We start from the raw sequence: 15,027 nt of genomic DNA, 5'->3' as shown, positions 1-15,027 counted from the left end.
ACCATAATTTTGTTTTGATTATAATCTTGGGACACATGCCTGACTCCCCAGTCTTATTTTGGGGTCTATTGCTTTCAAGAATTTGTGTCTCTTCCTACATGCACTGTTAATAAATTAAGTCATTGCATGAAATATCTCATCTTCCAAAATGAGGAAAGCATAGGTGGGAAGGTTGTAAATTAGCCATTATTTTTACTCTTATAGTCAAACTCAAATTATACCTGTATATAAAAATATCTCTCAGCTTTCTGGAACTCTTTCTTAGTCCTCTGGCTGTGCAAAAGACCAAGACCAGGCTTTCTGGAGCACATCAATCAGTATCTTTGTTCTGTTTCAAAAGAGGGAAAGGCAACTACAACAACTTTTAGAGCAGTTTTCAGCAGATACAACTTTACTCATTCTTGCTAAGGAGTGGAATGGGCAAGGATACATACAGTTTCTATACCTGTCACCAGAGAAGTCTGAAGAAAAATGAGTCACATGAGTTTCCCCTTCTTTGTGAGGAGACAAGCTCTGAAGGAGTCATACAGATTCTGAGGTCACTGTTTCAGCAGCTTTAAGGGCATGAAACTGAGAGAAACACTTGACTAATGAAAAAGAACACAAAATGGGACCTGTTGGATGTGCTCATGCTTGTATCTTGTACTTTGCTGCTTGTCCTTTGTGTGTGAATTAGCTACTATCTCTTGGTGGAAAAGCAAGGAATACAGACCCTGCTTTATTTTCAGGTTGCAGTCTGGTTTAAATAGAGCAAAGGTGATATGGGGTATCTCTGATGCAGCAGAAATCCAAATATTCATGAGAGAACACTGACAGACCTCTACAAATGTTGCTACTGAGAAACACAAGTTGATTTTGTCTTCTGATCTGATATTACTAGTAGCCTGTGCAATGTCTTTTCAGCCCAAGTAGATACAAAATGAGCGCGCTCATGTGTTATTTACATTCAGTATGAGAGACTGCTCTCAGAATAGCAACTGGTAGATTCCGTGCTGGGGAACTGAATAAATCCAATAATATTAATAAATAAATAAAAACATGTCTCTTTCTTCTTTGCAAGTTGTACCCCTATTTATCAGCAGACTGACAATCTATATTCTGTAATTACATTATTTGTTGCAGCTATTTTTCAAAACTGTGCAGATCCTTTGGAGAAATGCACTGGCTTAACTCAGCAGCTATTCTCTTCCTCTGCCATGCTGTGAGGCTTTTATCATAATACGCATCATATGCTGGCAGACACAATCTTGTGCTCCCCAGAATGGCCCCATAGAAAGGTTAAGATGAATCTTCAGATGGCTCCTTAAATTTATTCCTTTTCTCACTACTATTGTTACTAAAGGAATAAGCTGCTTTTCTTTTTCTTCTGATGCATCCTTCAATTCTGTTGGAAAGGATGAAGACACGGGGTAGGAGAAAGCTTTGCAGAGTGAAGACTTTTTAACACTGAATAATATACTGCTGTGCATGCTAATAGATGGTGCTAGGTTTGATTAAATAATTTTGCAAATGAGTATCTAACTAAATTACTTTTGTAGATTGTTTGCCATGATTATTTCTCTTCAATATCCTCTTTAAATAGTTACATACTGGTTGTTGCTGCTGACAATAAAAATTCATATAAAATCCTGGGTTATATATGTCATAGTAAATACATCTGGGATCATCTTGCACAAGAAAACCCTTCTACTTACACAAATCTTATTTAAAGGTACATAGTCATAGGTTCATGATATTTCTTTTAAAAAATGCTTCAAAGTCATACAGGAACACAATTTCCATTCATGCTCAGTTCAAGGCTGCTTTTAAAAGACACACAGGCACTTCCATAACTGGGTGTGTCCATAAAGGATTTTCAAACATTACAAAGACAGACAAATGTCTGATTGGCCCCAGATGTCTTTGAAAAATGCTACATGCTTATATGTCTATAGCTATCTGATCCTTTTGCAGAGCTGACACAACACAAGGGCTAAAAATGTAAGACTTTCTCTTTTTCTTTGTTACCTGAAAGTAAAATACTTTTCCTTTGAACCAAAGTATCATCATTTGGTTAGGCACCCTAACCAAATTCCACATAATCAGAAAATCCAACTCTTTCTCAAGAAGTTGTGGTCTTAACCTATACTTTCTACTTATCTCGTTCATAAATCACTACACACTGAAATATTTGTATTTTCATCAATTTTAAAATTTCTTAGATGTGTGCCTTTAAAAGATGAACTTCATACACCATCCACAGCCTGTGCTCCCTTGCTCAACTGAATGAACCTGTGTCTGAACAGCCTAACTTATATATTTGCTCTCAAACCACAACAGTGCTGCTAATGCTCAACACATCAGCTGTCATATTATTTCTTCTCTGAAACTTTACATGAGCTTTTCCACATAGTCCTGAATCACATTAATTTCCAAGCCTTCACCTTGATGTACTTCATAACAGTTCCCTCAAATACATTGTTTAATCCCCTTTCTTACTTCTCAGTCTTTCTGCCTCTAACCTCTCTCACTTCTATAATCACTTAACACAGCCCAGCCACAGGCTCAGTGTTTCTCTGTCAATGCTGTGTTCACCCATCGTTCTTCCTTTAAACCCCTCCTTAAAATTCATCCTCTTGCCTTCTAGCAGATAATTGTCTGAAAGGAATTTATCACAACTTCTGCTTTCTTCCACTGCAGATGAAGGTGGGCAGGAAAGGAAGAGCATGCCAGTTCCAGCTGTGGGGCCTCTGAGGAGGAGAAACAAGAAATACACATTTTGGTTCCACTTACCGGTTCCTATTGCTAGAAATCCAATCCGAGATTAATGTTGCAGCCTGCTGGTGACAGTGTTTGTTACCAAAGCTGCAGGCCAACATGATGACTTCCCGACGCAACTCTCTGTCCAAATTTAAGAAAGCAATAAGGCTGCATTAATGAATGCGTTTGGATGTGTACAAAAGTTAATTCTTTTAGCAGTGGCAGCAACTGATAGTTAGGCAACATTTCAAAAATAATCCAGCTATACAAATCTCAGCATCAGTTTAATCCCTACAGCTGCTGACACAACTAAAGAAAGATTGTGGAATGAACCCAGCCCCCATTTACACTGATGCACTCTTCCTAACAACTGTAGTCATGTGAGACCAAGTTCTTAGATACCTAGTGCAGTAAATTTTAAATTAAGGTTTAGGTAATCCTATCCTCAAAACTCAGGAAAGAAGAGTTCATCTCACAGCATCTTGCTCCTCTCCCTCTAACCCAGGGAAGAAAAACAGAAGACAAAGCTAGAAAAGTATGACATGCTAAGGATGAAACAGAATTTTAGGATGGTACATTATTACAACTATATCCTACAAACAAACAACAATAAAAAAATAAATAACAGTACTCATGTTGGTACGATGTTTGAATAAGTGACTTGTTCAAATTATTCGTTGGCCATCCAAGCTTGAGATACATTGATGCAACTTGTCTTAAAATATACTCCTGAGTGGGAAAAGAAAAATATCATCAGTTTTATCATTTATTTTTATTTGAAATGGAAATACTACTGACTATTGAGGTTTTGTCTCTCTTTTTCACCTTGAAATTATGCCCTACTTTCTAAAAATTTTATCTGCATTTAGCAAAGCAACATATCTATATCTAATCCTCCTTTCCCGCTATAGTGAGAAGTAATCTATAGAAGAATTATTTTATTAAATACCTAGGGTCATACAATTTATTGCTATACATCTTCTCTACTTAAGACTAGTTTCTTACATGCTATTTTGAACTCATTGCTGAGAAGTAGCTAGAGTGTCAACAGCTTAATTTCTACTCTATGGCCAATCTCAACTACACCAGGCATGTCCACTATTAAAAGAATATTGTTTTAATATCCATTGCCATCACATAAGTATAGTCAACTGGCTGCAGAATACTAAACAATGTGGCTGCAAATGAGCTTTGTATATTTAATGACACTACATTTTAAGATGAGTTCTTGATGTGATTAAAGAAGAAAATAAGCCTGAGATGGATTTTAGCTTACTTTTACTTTTTACATGAGACATATTTACATAATCTGGCCAGTTTTGAATAAAACAACTGTCATTATATTTGGTGTAATGTTTTACCAGTGGAATACACCAATTTTAAAAAGAGAATTGAGATATATAGAATTGCATAAGAGAGCATTTATTTTATCATTGTGGATGCATGGGCATGTATATACGATGTCAACACAAAAGAGATTCACAGTGCAGCTTTCTTTAGCAGATATGTTACTCTGTGACTAAAACCACTTTTTATTTCCTTTGCTATCACCTCTGCTTTTAAAGGTGTCATCAGGAGTGATAAAACACAACCCAGCTATGAATTTTACTGGTTTTATTTATGAGAATTGTATTTTCTTTACACAGCCATGTTTAAAAGTGAACTACTAATGGCCAACTCATAAGAATTTTTCTGTGCAGTCACCAACAGCCTAAACATGCAAGTTATTTATACATTATTTTCTATTATGGCTCTGGTTTGCATGTAGGCCCACACTGTTGGTTCACAAAGAAAGAATCTCAATGTGTCTGTATTAATCCATAGTAAATGTTATACAAAAATAATTTTCCATGTCGGCAGGTAGCTCTGTGTATGTGTGTGTGTATATATATGTGTGCGTGTACTTCTACAATATATATACATCCATCTACCTCTAGCTTCATGCCTTCTGAGCATGTGTGCTTCTGGACACACACACAGGCAAATACAGCTTTAAGAAGAAAGAAGTACCTTTAAGTGTTTTAGGCTTTAGAGAGTTCTTTCACTTGAAGACTTTACAAAATTACATAAAAGTAAAGTATGTTGGCCATCAACAATATGTAGACTACATAAAATTCATAGTAAATAAAAAATCTGTAAGCACTCATAATTGTCACTGACTGCAATCAAATCCTGTGTACTTCATCAAACGTACTTCAGCATAGCCAGGATTTTTTTTTTATTTCAGGTGAAATGTTAAAATGTTTGTCATGTCTATCTTAATTATCTACTGCTAGCTTTTACTGCTGTCCCTTCGGACCCAATTATGAATAGGCTTTTGATTCAATGGTGATCTAATTCTTGTTAATTAAGGTAACCACATTAAATTCTCCATGGCTTTTTGCATGAAATAATGAATACAAATCTTTAGTTCAGTTGCATGCATCCTGTTCAGCTGTGCCTGCATTTGGTGTTCCTGCTGAGCTTGGGCATCAGTCTAAATACCACTGTGGGGCTCCTCAACAGAGAAAACCTGGAAACAGATTATTTTGGCTCTTCTAAGTAGAATACTTTATTCCTCATAATACTTTATAGGAGGGATAATTACCTTTCCTTCTACTAATCATATATGCCTCAAACAAGAGTTACCACTGTTCAAATGCAAATAAACTGAAGCTTGACAATTGCTATGTTTAAATAAAGGATAATTAGGAAGAAAGCTAATATCCCTAGGTCATTTGCAGTACTTACTGGGGAATAGTTCAAGTCTTCACAATGAAAAGAGAGAGCACCAGAAGAAATGAGAGGAGAGGAAAAGAGAGGACAGGAGAAAAGGAGGGGAGGAAGGGGGAGAGAAAAATACTGTATCTTGTACATTGAAGATGTTGTAGCTTTCTGAGCGGTCCAGCAATTTATCTAGAGGATAAAGAGCTCGGCTGGCAGCATGCCAAGGCAGAAAATCCTTCTCTTCTGAAAGATATCTGATAATTTCCAAAGGAATATTCTGAGGCAAATAACCAGCTCTGCAGAATAAAATAAATTAGTATTAAATTATTTTTTTCAGAAGATACATCAGCGGGTAAAAGATACTTCTTTTTTTTTTTTTTTTTTTTTCCCAAATAAAATTAAAAAGCAGAAAAACCTGATAAACTCATCACTTTATAATGACATAAAAGTCAACATTATAAAAAGCAGCAAGTCACAGTCTCTTGCAACACATGGGCAAGCACACTTACCAGTATGAAGAAAGGCATGAAAACACACAAAACTGACTATAAGCAAAGGAAGGTGCTGCTTTGCTGGTTTGTAAGATAGAAAGCTATCTTCATAAAATCAAGAACCCAAGGCCTTTGCTTCAGAGAACATTTCCACTGTCCATGGGCAACTGGGAAGAACTAATGGAAAAGACGCAGCCTTTAGTTTCACAGTTCTTTTCCCTGCTCTTTTCTCTCCCCTTTTGAGCTGCCTTGTCTTCTGTCCACCTTAAGCCATTTTGGAATGGCTTACTTTACTAACCTGAACTGGTGTTCAGTGACATCACTTGTGTTAAGGATGTTTCACCACTTTCCACATAAACTATGTTTTATTCAGGTGATTCTAAATCAATCAGCTAGAATTTTGCCTCTTACTTTCACAGACATAAAAGTCATCCCCCTGCAAGGGAAAGATATTAGTGGGGTTTCAGGAAGGCTTTTTAAATTAATAGCTTTACAAGTGCCATGAAGGCACAAGCATTTAAAAGCTGCTTTTTAAAACTAAGTACTGGAAACATAAAGCTTTAAGATTTTTTCTCATTCTCTTTTTCAGAACAGCACTTTTCTTAACTATCTAGATAGCAGAAACGAAGTGTAACCCTATGTGTGTTTCCGGAAACACACAGGTCTATTCTTCTCCTGATGCATGCGTTTAAATCCCAAAGGAGGTCTCTACCTGCCTAGAGAGGAGATAATTATTCTCTTTTCATTAAACACCTAAAGTCAGCAAATTGGATTCTGCAAGCTTCACTTTTAACACAGGCTACAGTATATCTCTTCATAGACTATTTTTTCTCCTTGTTGGTTCACCTTAATTTCCATCAATGTCTAGGGAAGAGATGTGTGCATACAGCAAACAAAGAAAATTACATAGATTATTATGGAAATGAAAGAATACACACACGTTGATAACAGCATATAAAAACTACTTTGCTAAAACATTAGAAATTGATTGTTCATTTTATTATAGTCCAAAAGCATATATCCATGCAAGGCTATCCCCCTCACACCCAGTGCTGTAATGAACACACCTGCTTTATAACCTTCTATGGGTTGTAAAATTTGTTTCTGCATAACAATGTTTAGCCATAATTAATGGAAACAGAATTAAGCTGGATTGACTTGGAGATAATGTTAGTAAAGAGGTATACTAGCTTGAAGTTGCTTTTATATAATTAGTTCCTATTGGGATTTGTTGATAATTGATAAATTGATAATTTGATTGACATGAGAAAGTGGAATAAGGAATAAGACGAATAGCTCTAGGAAACATTCTGCTTAAGGACTAAACAGACCAATGTTTATTATAGCTGCACTAACAGACATTTGGGATAACACTTCTGAAATTAAATGTCTCTATGCTAAGTGCAAAAGGGGAAAACCATCACTGCAAAACAAACAGATTTGTTCCTTTTAATCTTAACTTCTCCTAAAGAAACATATGAAGTCAGAGAGATCTATCACTTTTTCCTGAGCTTTCCTTTTCCTTTTTTCCTGAGCTTCCCAATCTGTTTCGAAGTTGTGGTTCTTAGCTGATAATTAACATCCTGTTCACAATAGAAACTGTTACTCTCATCACTCACTGCTTCTAAATTTGAAGTTTATCTGACATTCTGCCTCTCTCCCATCCCTCACTTTTCTCCAAGGGAATATTCCTGTGAAAGGTGGCAAAGATAACCTGGGCGTTAAGAAAGGAATATGCTAATGAAGTACCTTGTTTATCAGAGGGATTGTCGAGAACTACTGCAAAAGAGTGGAATAACATCGAAACCTTGGTGGAAGAATCTCTGGGGGAGGGCCTGGGGAAAGGGTTTAAGACTATAAATAGGACCCTCAGATGAATAAAGTTTGTCTCAGCAAGGAAAACTTGTGAGTCTGAGAAAAGTATGCCACCTATTCTTTCTCACTAAAACATACTGTGGCATAGTCTGAGTTTTTCCTTTTTACTCCCAAATTTCATTCTCTTTCTGCTGATGAGCCTTGATGAGTTTATACACAATCATCAAAATCAACTACCCACAACAGCAGAATCAGTCCTCAGAGCAGGGATGGGGATAAGCAAAGGTCTTTGTGGATGACATTATTATATATGCAACAACAAATTCCTCACGTCACATCAAAATTTTGAGGGAAAGTGGTTATGACAATGTAAAACTCTCTGTCAGCACATATTGGGCAGATGTGCTTCAAGTGCAGCAGCTAGACTGGACCACTGAAGAAACTCAAGCACAGACATGCCTAAAATCCTCTTACAGTGGTAGTTAAGATTGGAGCACTTCCCTAGACAGGGAAGTAACTTCTGTAACTTTTCTTTGGCAGAATGTTATATATATTCTACCCTACTTTATTGTATGGATGCCTAGAGAAAACCATGATAGCTCTATTCTTTCCCACTCCACAGCCATGTTTATTAACTTCTTGTTCCAAATACATTGCACTCACAGACTATTTTCCATTAAATAGTTCCTGCCAAGAGGTACCAATGAATAAATTCATGGTTTTACCTTTTTTGTGTAAAATGTGGCATAGAATGTATACGTTATAAAATATTAAATGTGTACTACAGAATAAAAAGCTTGTGGAATGTTTTAATTTACAAAGAAAGGAAAGAGTCTGATAATAGTAATGACAAATCTAAGGTAGTTAACTTTTGTCATTCATAGCTGAGAAAACAATATACAAGCAGAAGCTCGTATCTTAAACCATGGAATAGATAAACCATGAAACATAAAGCCATGTACAGATAAAAAGTCCTAAAATCCAGATCACAGATCTAGGAGCAGTGTGAATGGTCCGGAGAGACAGCATGACTATCCTGAGAACCAGGTCATTAGAAGACATAAACCAAAGTAGCCTGTCTGCGTGGTGATTTGTGCACTAGCATTCTTCACAATGCACAGCAGATGGTTTCTTAAGTTTTGTATTTCAGTATAATTGTATTCTTTTACTTTGCATAAAAAGCTTGTCCAGTGCTTAGAGCGATTTCAAGACTCCTCTTTCCCAGGGGATACTGCATCCAATAAGATGTACTGGCTCACTTGAAGAATGGGAAACCCATGCACTAGTCAAGGGGTGCTGGCAAGCTTCCAGGATTCTAATTTACTAGCCTGTAAGAACTAGGTTCAGAGATGCTTACACAGATCTGGTCAGTAAAATTTTTGCATCCAGCAAAGTTGAAAGGAATGTTCAATGTCATGTGTTACGACAAACATCCACTACTAGCTGGTGACAACTGCTTGCATCATTTATGGAGCAGGATAATAGCCAAGATTAAAAAAAGGCAGAACAAATAACAAGACTGTTTTTAATGTCTCTAAACTCTGATGAAAGAACACAGACCTGCAGAAATGTTAAACAGAAATGTTTAACAACTACCAGCACAATAATACTAAAGTCACAGTAGAAAACATTTTATTGTGAAACTGTGAACTTTACATTTTTCCCATTGAAGGGAAAAATTTGAAATAATTTCCTTTCATATAATTGTCTGTTGATATTTATTCAAAGGCATTATGGAATATAATGGAATATAATATAATATAATATATAAGTTAAGTTAAATACACGCTCTACAGAGGCAGTTTGATTTATCACTCTCTCTTCCAACGATGTCACTGGAAGGTCACTGACAGAAATCCTTATTTTTCTTCTTTTAAGCCATCAATCATATTCTATCCTTAAAGCCCAGCAAAAGTACCATGAAATATTGCCTGCCAAAGCCCAAATGCATGAGAGCCAGGGCTAAGAGACAAGGTTCTTTTCCAGCTTAGTCATCTCAGAGGAAACTGAAATATTGTCTTTCACTTGGGTGAATAACAGATTATGGGCTATACTGAGACCAGGTAACAAACATAAGCACTGTAGAAATACTGTGATGCCCAATCTTATGTCCAGTCTGTAACAGTCACACTGTTTCTCCAGGTATGTCTCCAGTAGTGAGCTGAGAATCTGAGCAAACACATACCGAGTCATTTAAAAGACACCACTAAAAAAGCAAAATTTAATGAAAAATATCACATTTTTAAATCACTGGTTTTATCACTATTTATATAATTGTATTATCTATCAATTTATCTGCATATCAATCAGTCTGGTGGCACAGTTAAGCATGAGAACTTCAGCATGTGTTGAAAACATGGCACCACATGAGGTTTGAATTTCCGTCTGTGTTCCTAGCCTGCTGTACTATACTGGAGAACAGGAACACAGACTAACAAAGAGATCTGTTTTAGTTATTAGACAAAGTACCTTGAGCCAAACATCATGGTCCAGCAGGTTTTGCATCCCTAAGGAGGTTGCTGACAAATTGTGGTGAAAAGGTGGTATCCCATTTTTATGACAAGGGCAGAGGTGGTAAAAGACCTTTCAAAAGTTTATCTATATATTAAGTGGCTTATGACATTGTATAATATCATAAGCACCAGCCCTTAGCAATGTACTATCCTAATTACACTGAAGAAATTGCTAGGGTGGCCATGGCCATGGTCATGAAATATACCTGACAAAGAATTTCCAATAAAAATCTCATAGCAATCAAAAATAATATTTAAAATACATGAGTTTTAATGGGTCAGATAAAAGAGGAGATCTAGATAATCTTATGAAACATCAGTCTGTATTCAGCTGCATTCTGACCTTGATTTGTTCTTTACACTATGCCACTGAACATATGGACAGATCCCAGCACATTCATTTTCCCCTTAGGGACAAAGTACCAAATGGCAGTGTAATTACCAAGGGAAAATTATTGCTCTGTTCTGAATTATTTCTATCATAAATCCAGCATTAGTCAAACAGACTCTGTCACAAAAATGACAGGGTTGCTGTACTGTGATGAGAGTCCCACATACAAGTGCACCATAAATTCCTTAGTCCCACCACCCAAAAAAGTCATTACAAGTCATGTGTTTAAATCAAAATTAGAATATCCAAGCTGGCAGCAAAACAGTCTGCATTCCTGAAACAATGAAAATAAGGAGATTTACTTGCTGCTGGTTTAAAAGTCACCCTGCATGGTCCGTGTCTTATAAAATATGTAAAACATGACTAGCTTTTTGCCAGGGTAATTTTGAAGACATAGATGTCCTCTTCGGGACATAGATGTGCAACTCAGATTAATTTCAGTTCTTTTTCTGTACACGTGCAATATTTGAATAATTATACTATACTTATTAACCCATAAAGGGACCATTTAAAATAAATTATTTAATTTATTACAATAAATTCACAGACAAATATGTGTATTACAATAATTCACAGACAAACTTTGCACCAATCAGCATTCACATTTTCCTGTATTTGGCTTATTTTAACCCTATTTATTTCTCCTGGACCTACTAAGAACTGGTTTCCCACACTCATGTATTCAAAATATTCTTTCCCACAGTGCTTTAACAGTTCTTTGGAAGCTGAGTAAAAAGAGGTATCGAAACCTGACACATAAAAAAGCTTTGAGCAAGGTGAAACAGGGAAACTAACTCTTTCACCTTCAACTCCTGCAAGACTGGGAAGTCAAAGATTAAAATTTTGTGATGATTTGCATCCATGTGCAACAAGTAAATCTCGAAAAATAATGTTTTCTCATAGAAACCTTATGGGCAAGAAAGGCCTTGTGATCTCCAGTATCAAAAAATTATCTACCTTATCTTCCACTGGCTGGGCTGGGCTGACTTATGACCAGGTAAGGACTCTGCTTTTCTAAGACATCCAAAGTGGCTTAAGAGAGGCACTATGATTTGTACCAGCTATGGACTTTCATGTAAACAGGACAGGATCGAACGTCTGCTCTTTGATAAATACAACAGCAGCATTTAGCTTAAGAGTAAATTTAAAGTATTAAATTTCATCAGTATTCAATCTCTCCAGTGTCAAAGGATTCAGAATATGACACTTTTAGGTGAAGCCTGCTTATAATTGTTTTCATACACACAAAATATTTGAGGATTCTTCAAGTGACATTCCACTCCCCACAAGAGCACTTAAAGAATCTTACAAAGAACAGTTCAAATTCAATGTAATTATCAGAGCATTACATGGCTTAAATTAACCTGCACATTTTTAGAGTTGCCACAAGCAAAGGCTAATATTTCTAATTTGAACTAATCAATTTTACTGAAAAGAGAAAAAAACCCTCCAAACTAAGACCCCATGTTTGTAAAAGTGCAAATTGCTGTTAAGTATTTCTCCATTACTCTTCTTCCCCACGCAAAAAAACCCAAAACAAAACCAACAAAAAAACCCCACAACTAGTGCAAGGTAAAAGGAATTATCTTACTGCTGATTAAAACTATGCAGTAAGTTAGGAAGTCAGGTATGTATGTATGTCATGCTTTTCACCATCACTGAAACCCTGATGTTTGAGAAATATGTCATTTACATAGTTAAATTAACTAAAGAAATATGTATTTATTTCATGCCCTAGTAGATGTCAATTTTCAGATGATTCGGTTATTAAAATTTTTACTTATTTTCTTTCTTGATGATTGTGGGAAGGGTAGAATAAAACAGCCCTCCTATTTCTTAAGATGTCAATGGGCAATGATGTTTATTAGAGCAAGTTTGAGAAAATTCAAATTGAATTAGCTTTTTATCATGCACAATACTTTTTAATCTCTTCTCTTTTTTCCTTTTCTAATCTTTATAATTTACATATCAGTCAGCCAAGTGAAATATATGATAAAAAGCTAGAAACTTCATATGGGAAGCACAGAAGCCTGATCTTGAAAATACACATAAAATCTGAATTTTGACAGAATATCTACAGACTTGGGTATTATTTCTGTATAAGCAACTCTCTTGAAACATATTTACAATAAAAGACCCTGAAGTTCTCATAAATCCTCATCTGCTCTCTTACCTCCATGTCACAGAGAGGAAATGGATACAAATAGTTCAAATGATTCTACCAGGATCACCTAGGAAATCTATAGCAGAAACAGCATCCAAGGTTTCTCTACTCTCCATTCAGTGACTTAGTCCTAACATGGTCCTTCCTGTCATTTATTGATTACTGAGTAGAGAAAATGACACTTCCAGCCAAATAGGCTGGAGCTAAACTAATTCAATGTTGATTCCCAAGGCTTCTCTTAGGTTTTATCAAGCAAAGGGACCTTGGTCTACAGTTTAAAAAACTGCTTTAGAAAATCACCTAGTGAAGGCCTTAAAACTTGAAAGCATAATCTGCACCTGGAATTCAAAAGTTCACACTGAGAGTATGTTCTGCCAAGCAGATAGAGCATACACTCACAGAGACCAGACCTCTAGACAACAATAGTGGCCAACAACAATCAGATGAACCCAAAAAGTAGGATCATTCCTGAGAAGCAATGGTCAGGTCAAAAGAACAGGCAAAGCAATTAGTAGCCAAAGGTGGCAGACTATTATGTTTATGCTGACAAGGCATTGGCATTGTCCTGTCTAGCTGGAAAAGCTGGTTCTTGCATTTTATTCATATATTCTTTGTTGATGTTGAGTTGCTTAGAGCAGCAACTCCAACATCTACAGGTAGCTTGTTCATGCTATTTTGACGAAGGTAGCAGAAGAGTATTTTGCTCTCCATACTAATACTGCCAGGCACTCCTGGAATAATGGAATAGGGGTAAGGAAGCAAAAATGCTGCTTATTGTGAGAAGACAGGTGAGGGAGACGACAAAAAAGGGCTGACAAGGTAGTTGCAGTGAAGGAAAAGGGGTCTGTAGCTGAGAGGAAGGAAAGGGGAACAGAAGGATGCTATGTAGGAGGGGACAGGGTCCTCACAGAATGGCATAGGTTGTGAGGCTGAACAAGAGCTTCCCCTTGCCTCACCAGCACAGAGACTCCTGAAGCCATATTGGCACCATATAGCCTGCTTTCCTATGCTCAGAATTTCTAAGAAGCCTTCAACAAGCTCCACTAATGCCACTCTCCTCTTGCGTAACCTCAAACTCTAAGTTAAGCATTCTCTTGAAGTGTAATTCAGACCTGGTTTAATTAACATTCCTGAAATAAATTTCACAGACTGTTCCCCTCCACTGTGATTACACAGCAGTCCCTGGCATCTGCACTGCAATATGGATAAATGCATCCCAAGCTGACGTCAGAGACAAGCTTCAACTGTAAGAGACCAAGACCATGGGCTGAAAAGACAATGGACTAACAATCATTAGCTAAAAGTAATTCCTTCACTCCCTTGAAACCAAAGCCATGTTTTCCTGGCAGTTTATTATGACTTCATCTACGAATAGAGTTAATTTAGTTTAGAGGGTAAAACCATTCCAGCTATAATAACTCAGAACTACCAGAAATAATTGAAGCATAGGCACATTTTGTGGGGACAGGGACTAACAACATCACCCACTTCTACAGGATAGATGTATACAAGACCAAGACCTTACCCCTTTGCTAAACACTCTACAGAGAACTCAGATCTGCAGTTTCTCTTCTTGACATGCTGGACATGATTCTCCAACTTCTTCCCCATCTCTTAGCAGGTTTTTCTGTTGTCCAGGATGCACTCACAACACCTGCCCTTCCCTAGAATGTGCTGTACAAGTTGCTTTACTGCTTGTAGTTATGCAACAGGATCAGATGGACATAGGACACTATGTACAAGAGCAGAATTGACTATTGGTGTGCTTACTCTCAAGAACATATGAAAAACGTGAGTTCCACGTAAAGCAGATATAAAGGCTGTGATATGTCACCGAATGTATGGATTGACACACAGCATATGGAATGAATGACGGCTACCTTGAAACATTTGTAGCTTTCTATTTTCTCTAAAAAAGGTACAGCTGCTCTGGCTCACTCAGAGAGTATTTATGTCAAAGGAAATCCAATAACTTTTGTAAGAAACCACATCTAAAGCAATTGCTGGTGAGCCATCACCAAAATTTGCTTGACAGTGAAGGAGAGTTTCTATGGCATCTGAAATATTCTAGATGTGGCCTCATTTATTAAAATAGTAAATCTATACCACCATTAATCAAGCATTTTACAAACTATTGATCTCATACTTGCTCCCTTAGCTAGTACTCAGAGTCACTAATTAAGGGAGCTGCTTAAAATACCTGGTTTT

The 15,027-nt window shown here is 36.7% G+C and overlaps 1 protein-coding gene across 1 annotated transcript in view; it reads right to left on the bottom strand.

Annotated features, from left to right (window-relative positions):
• Positions 1-15,027, bottom strand: part of TRHDE (thyrotropin releasing hormone degrading enzyme) — a 193,308-nt gene that overhangs the window by 23,891 nt on the left and 154,390 nt on the right. The window contains exons 13-15 of the mRNA XM_071767085.1: positions 5,594-5,741; positions 3,371-3,468; positions 2,773-2,880 (exon numbers count right to left, since the gene is read on the bottom strand). Of these exons, the coding sequence (XP_071623186.1) occupies positions 2,773-2,880; positions 3,371-3,468; positions 5,594-5,741 (354 nt within the window). The remainder of the gene's footprint in view (positions 1-2,772; positions 2,881-3,370; positions 3,469-5,593; positions 5,742-15,027) is intronic.

Source organism: Heliangelus exortis, chromosome 1, assembly GCF_036169615.1.
Source record: "Heliangelus exortis chromosome 1, bHelExo1.hap1, whole genome shotgun sequence".
In the NCBI taxonomy this organism is placed as follows: domain Eukaryota; kingdom Metazoa; phylum Chordata; class Aves; order Apodiformes; family Trochilidae; genus Heliangelus; species Heliangelus exortis.
This window is presented reverse-complemented; position numbering and strand designations above follow the sequence as displayed.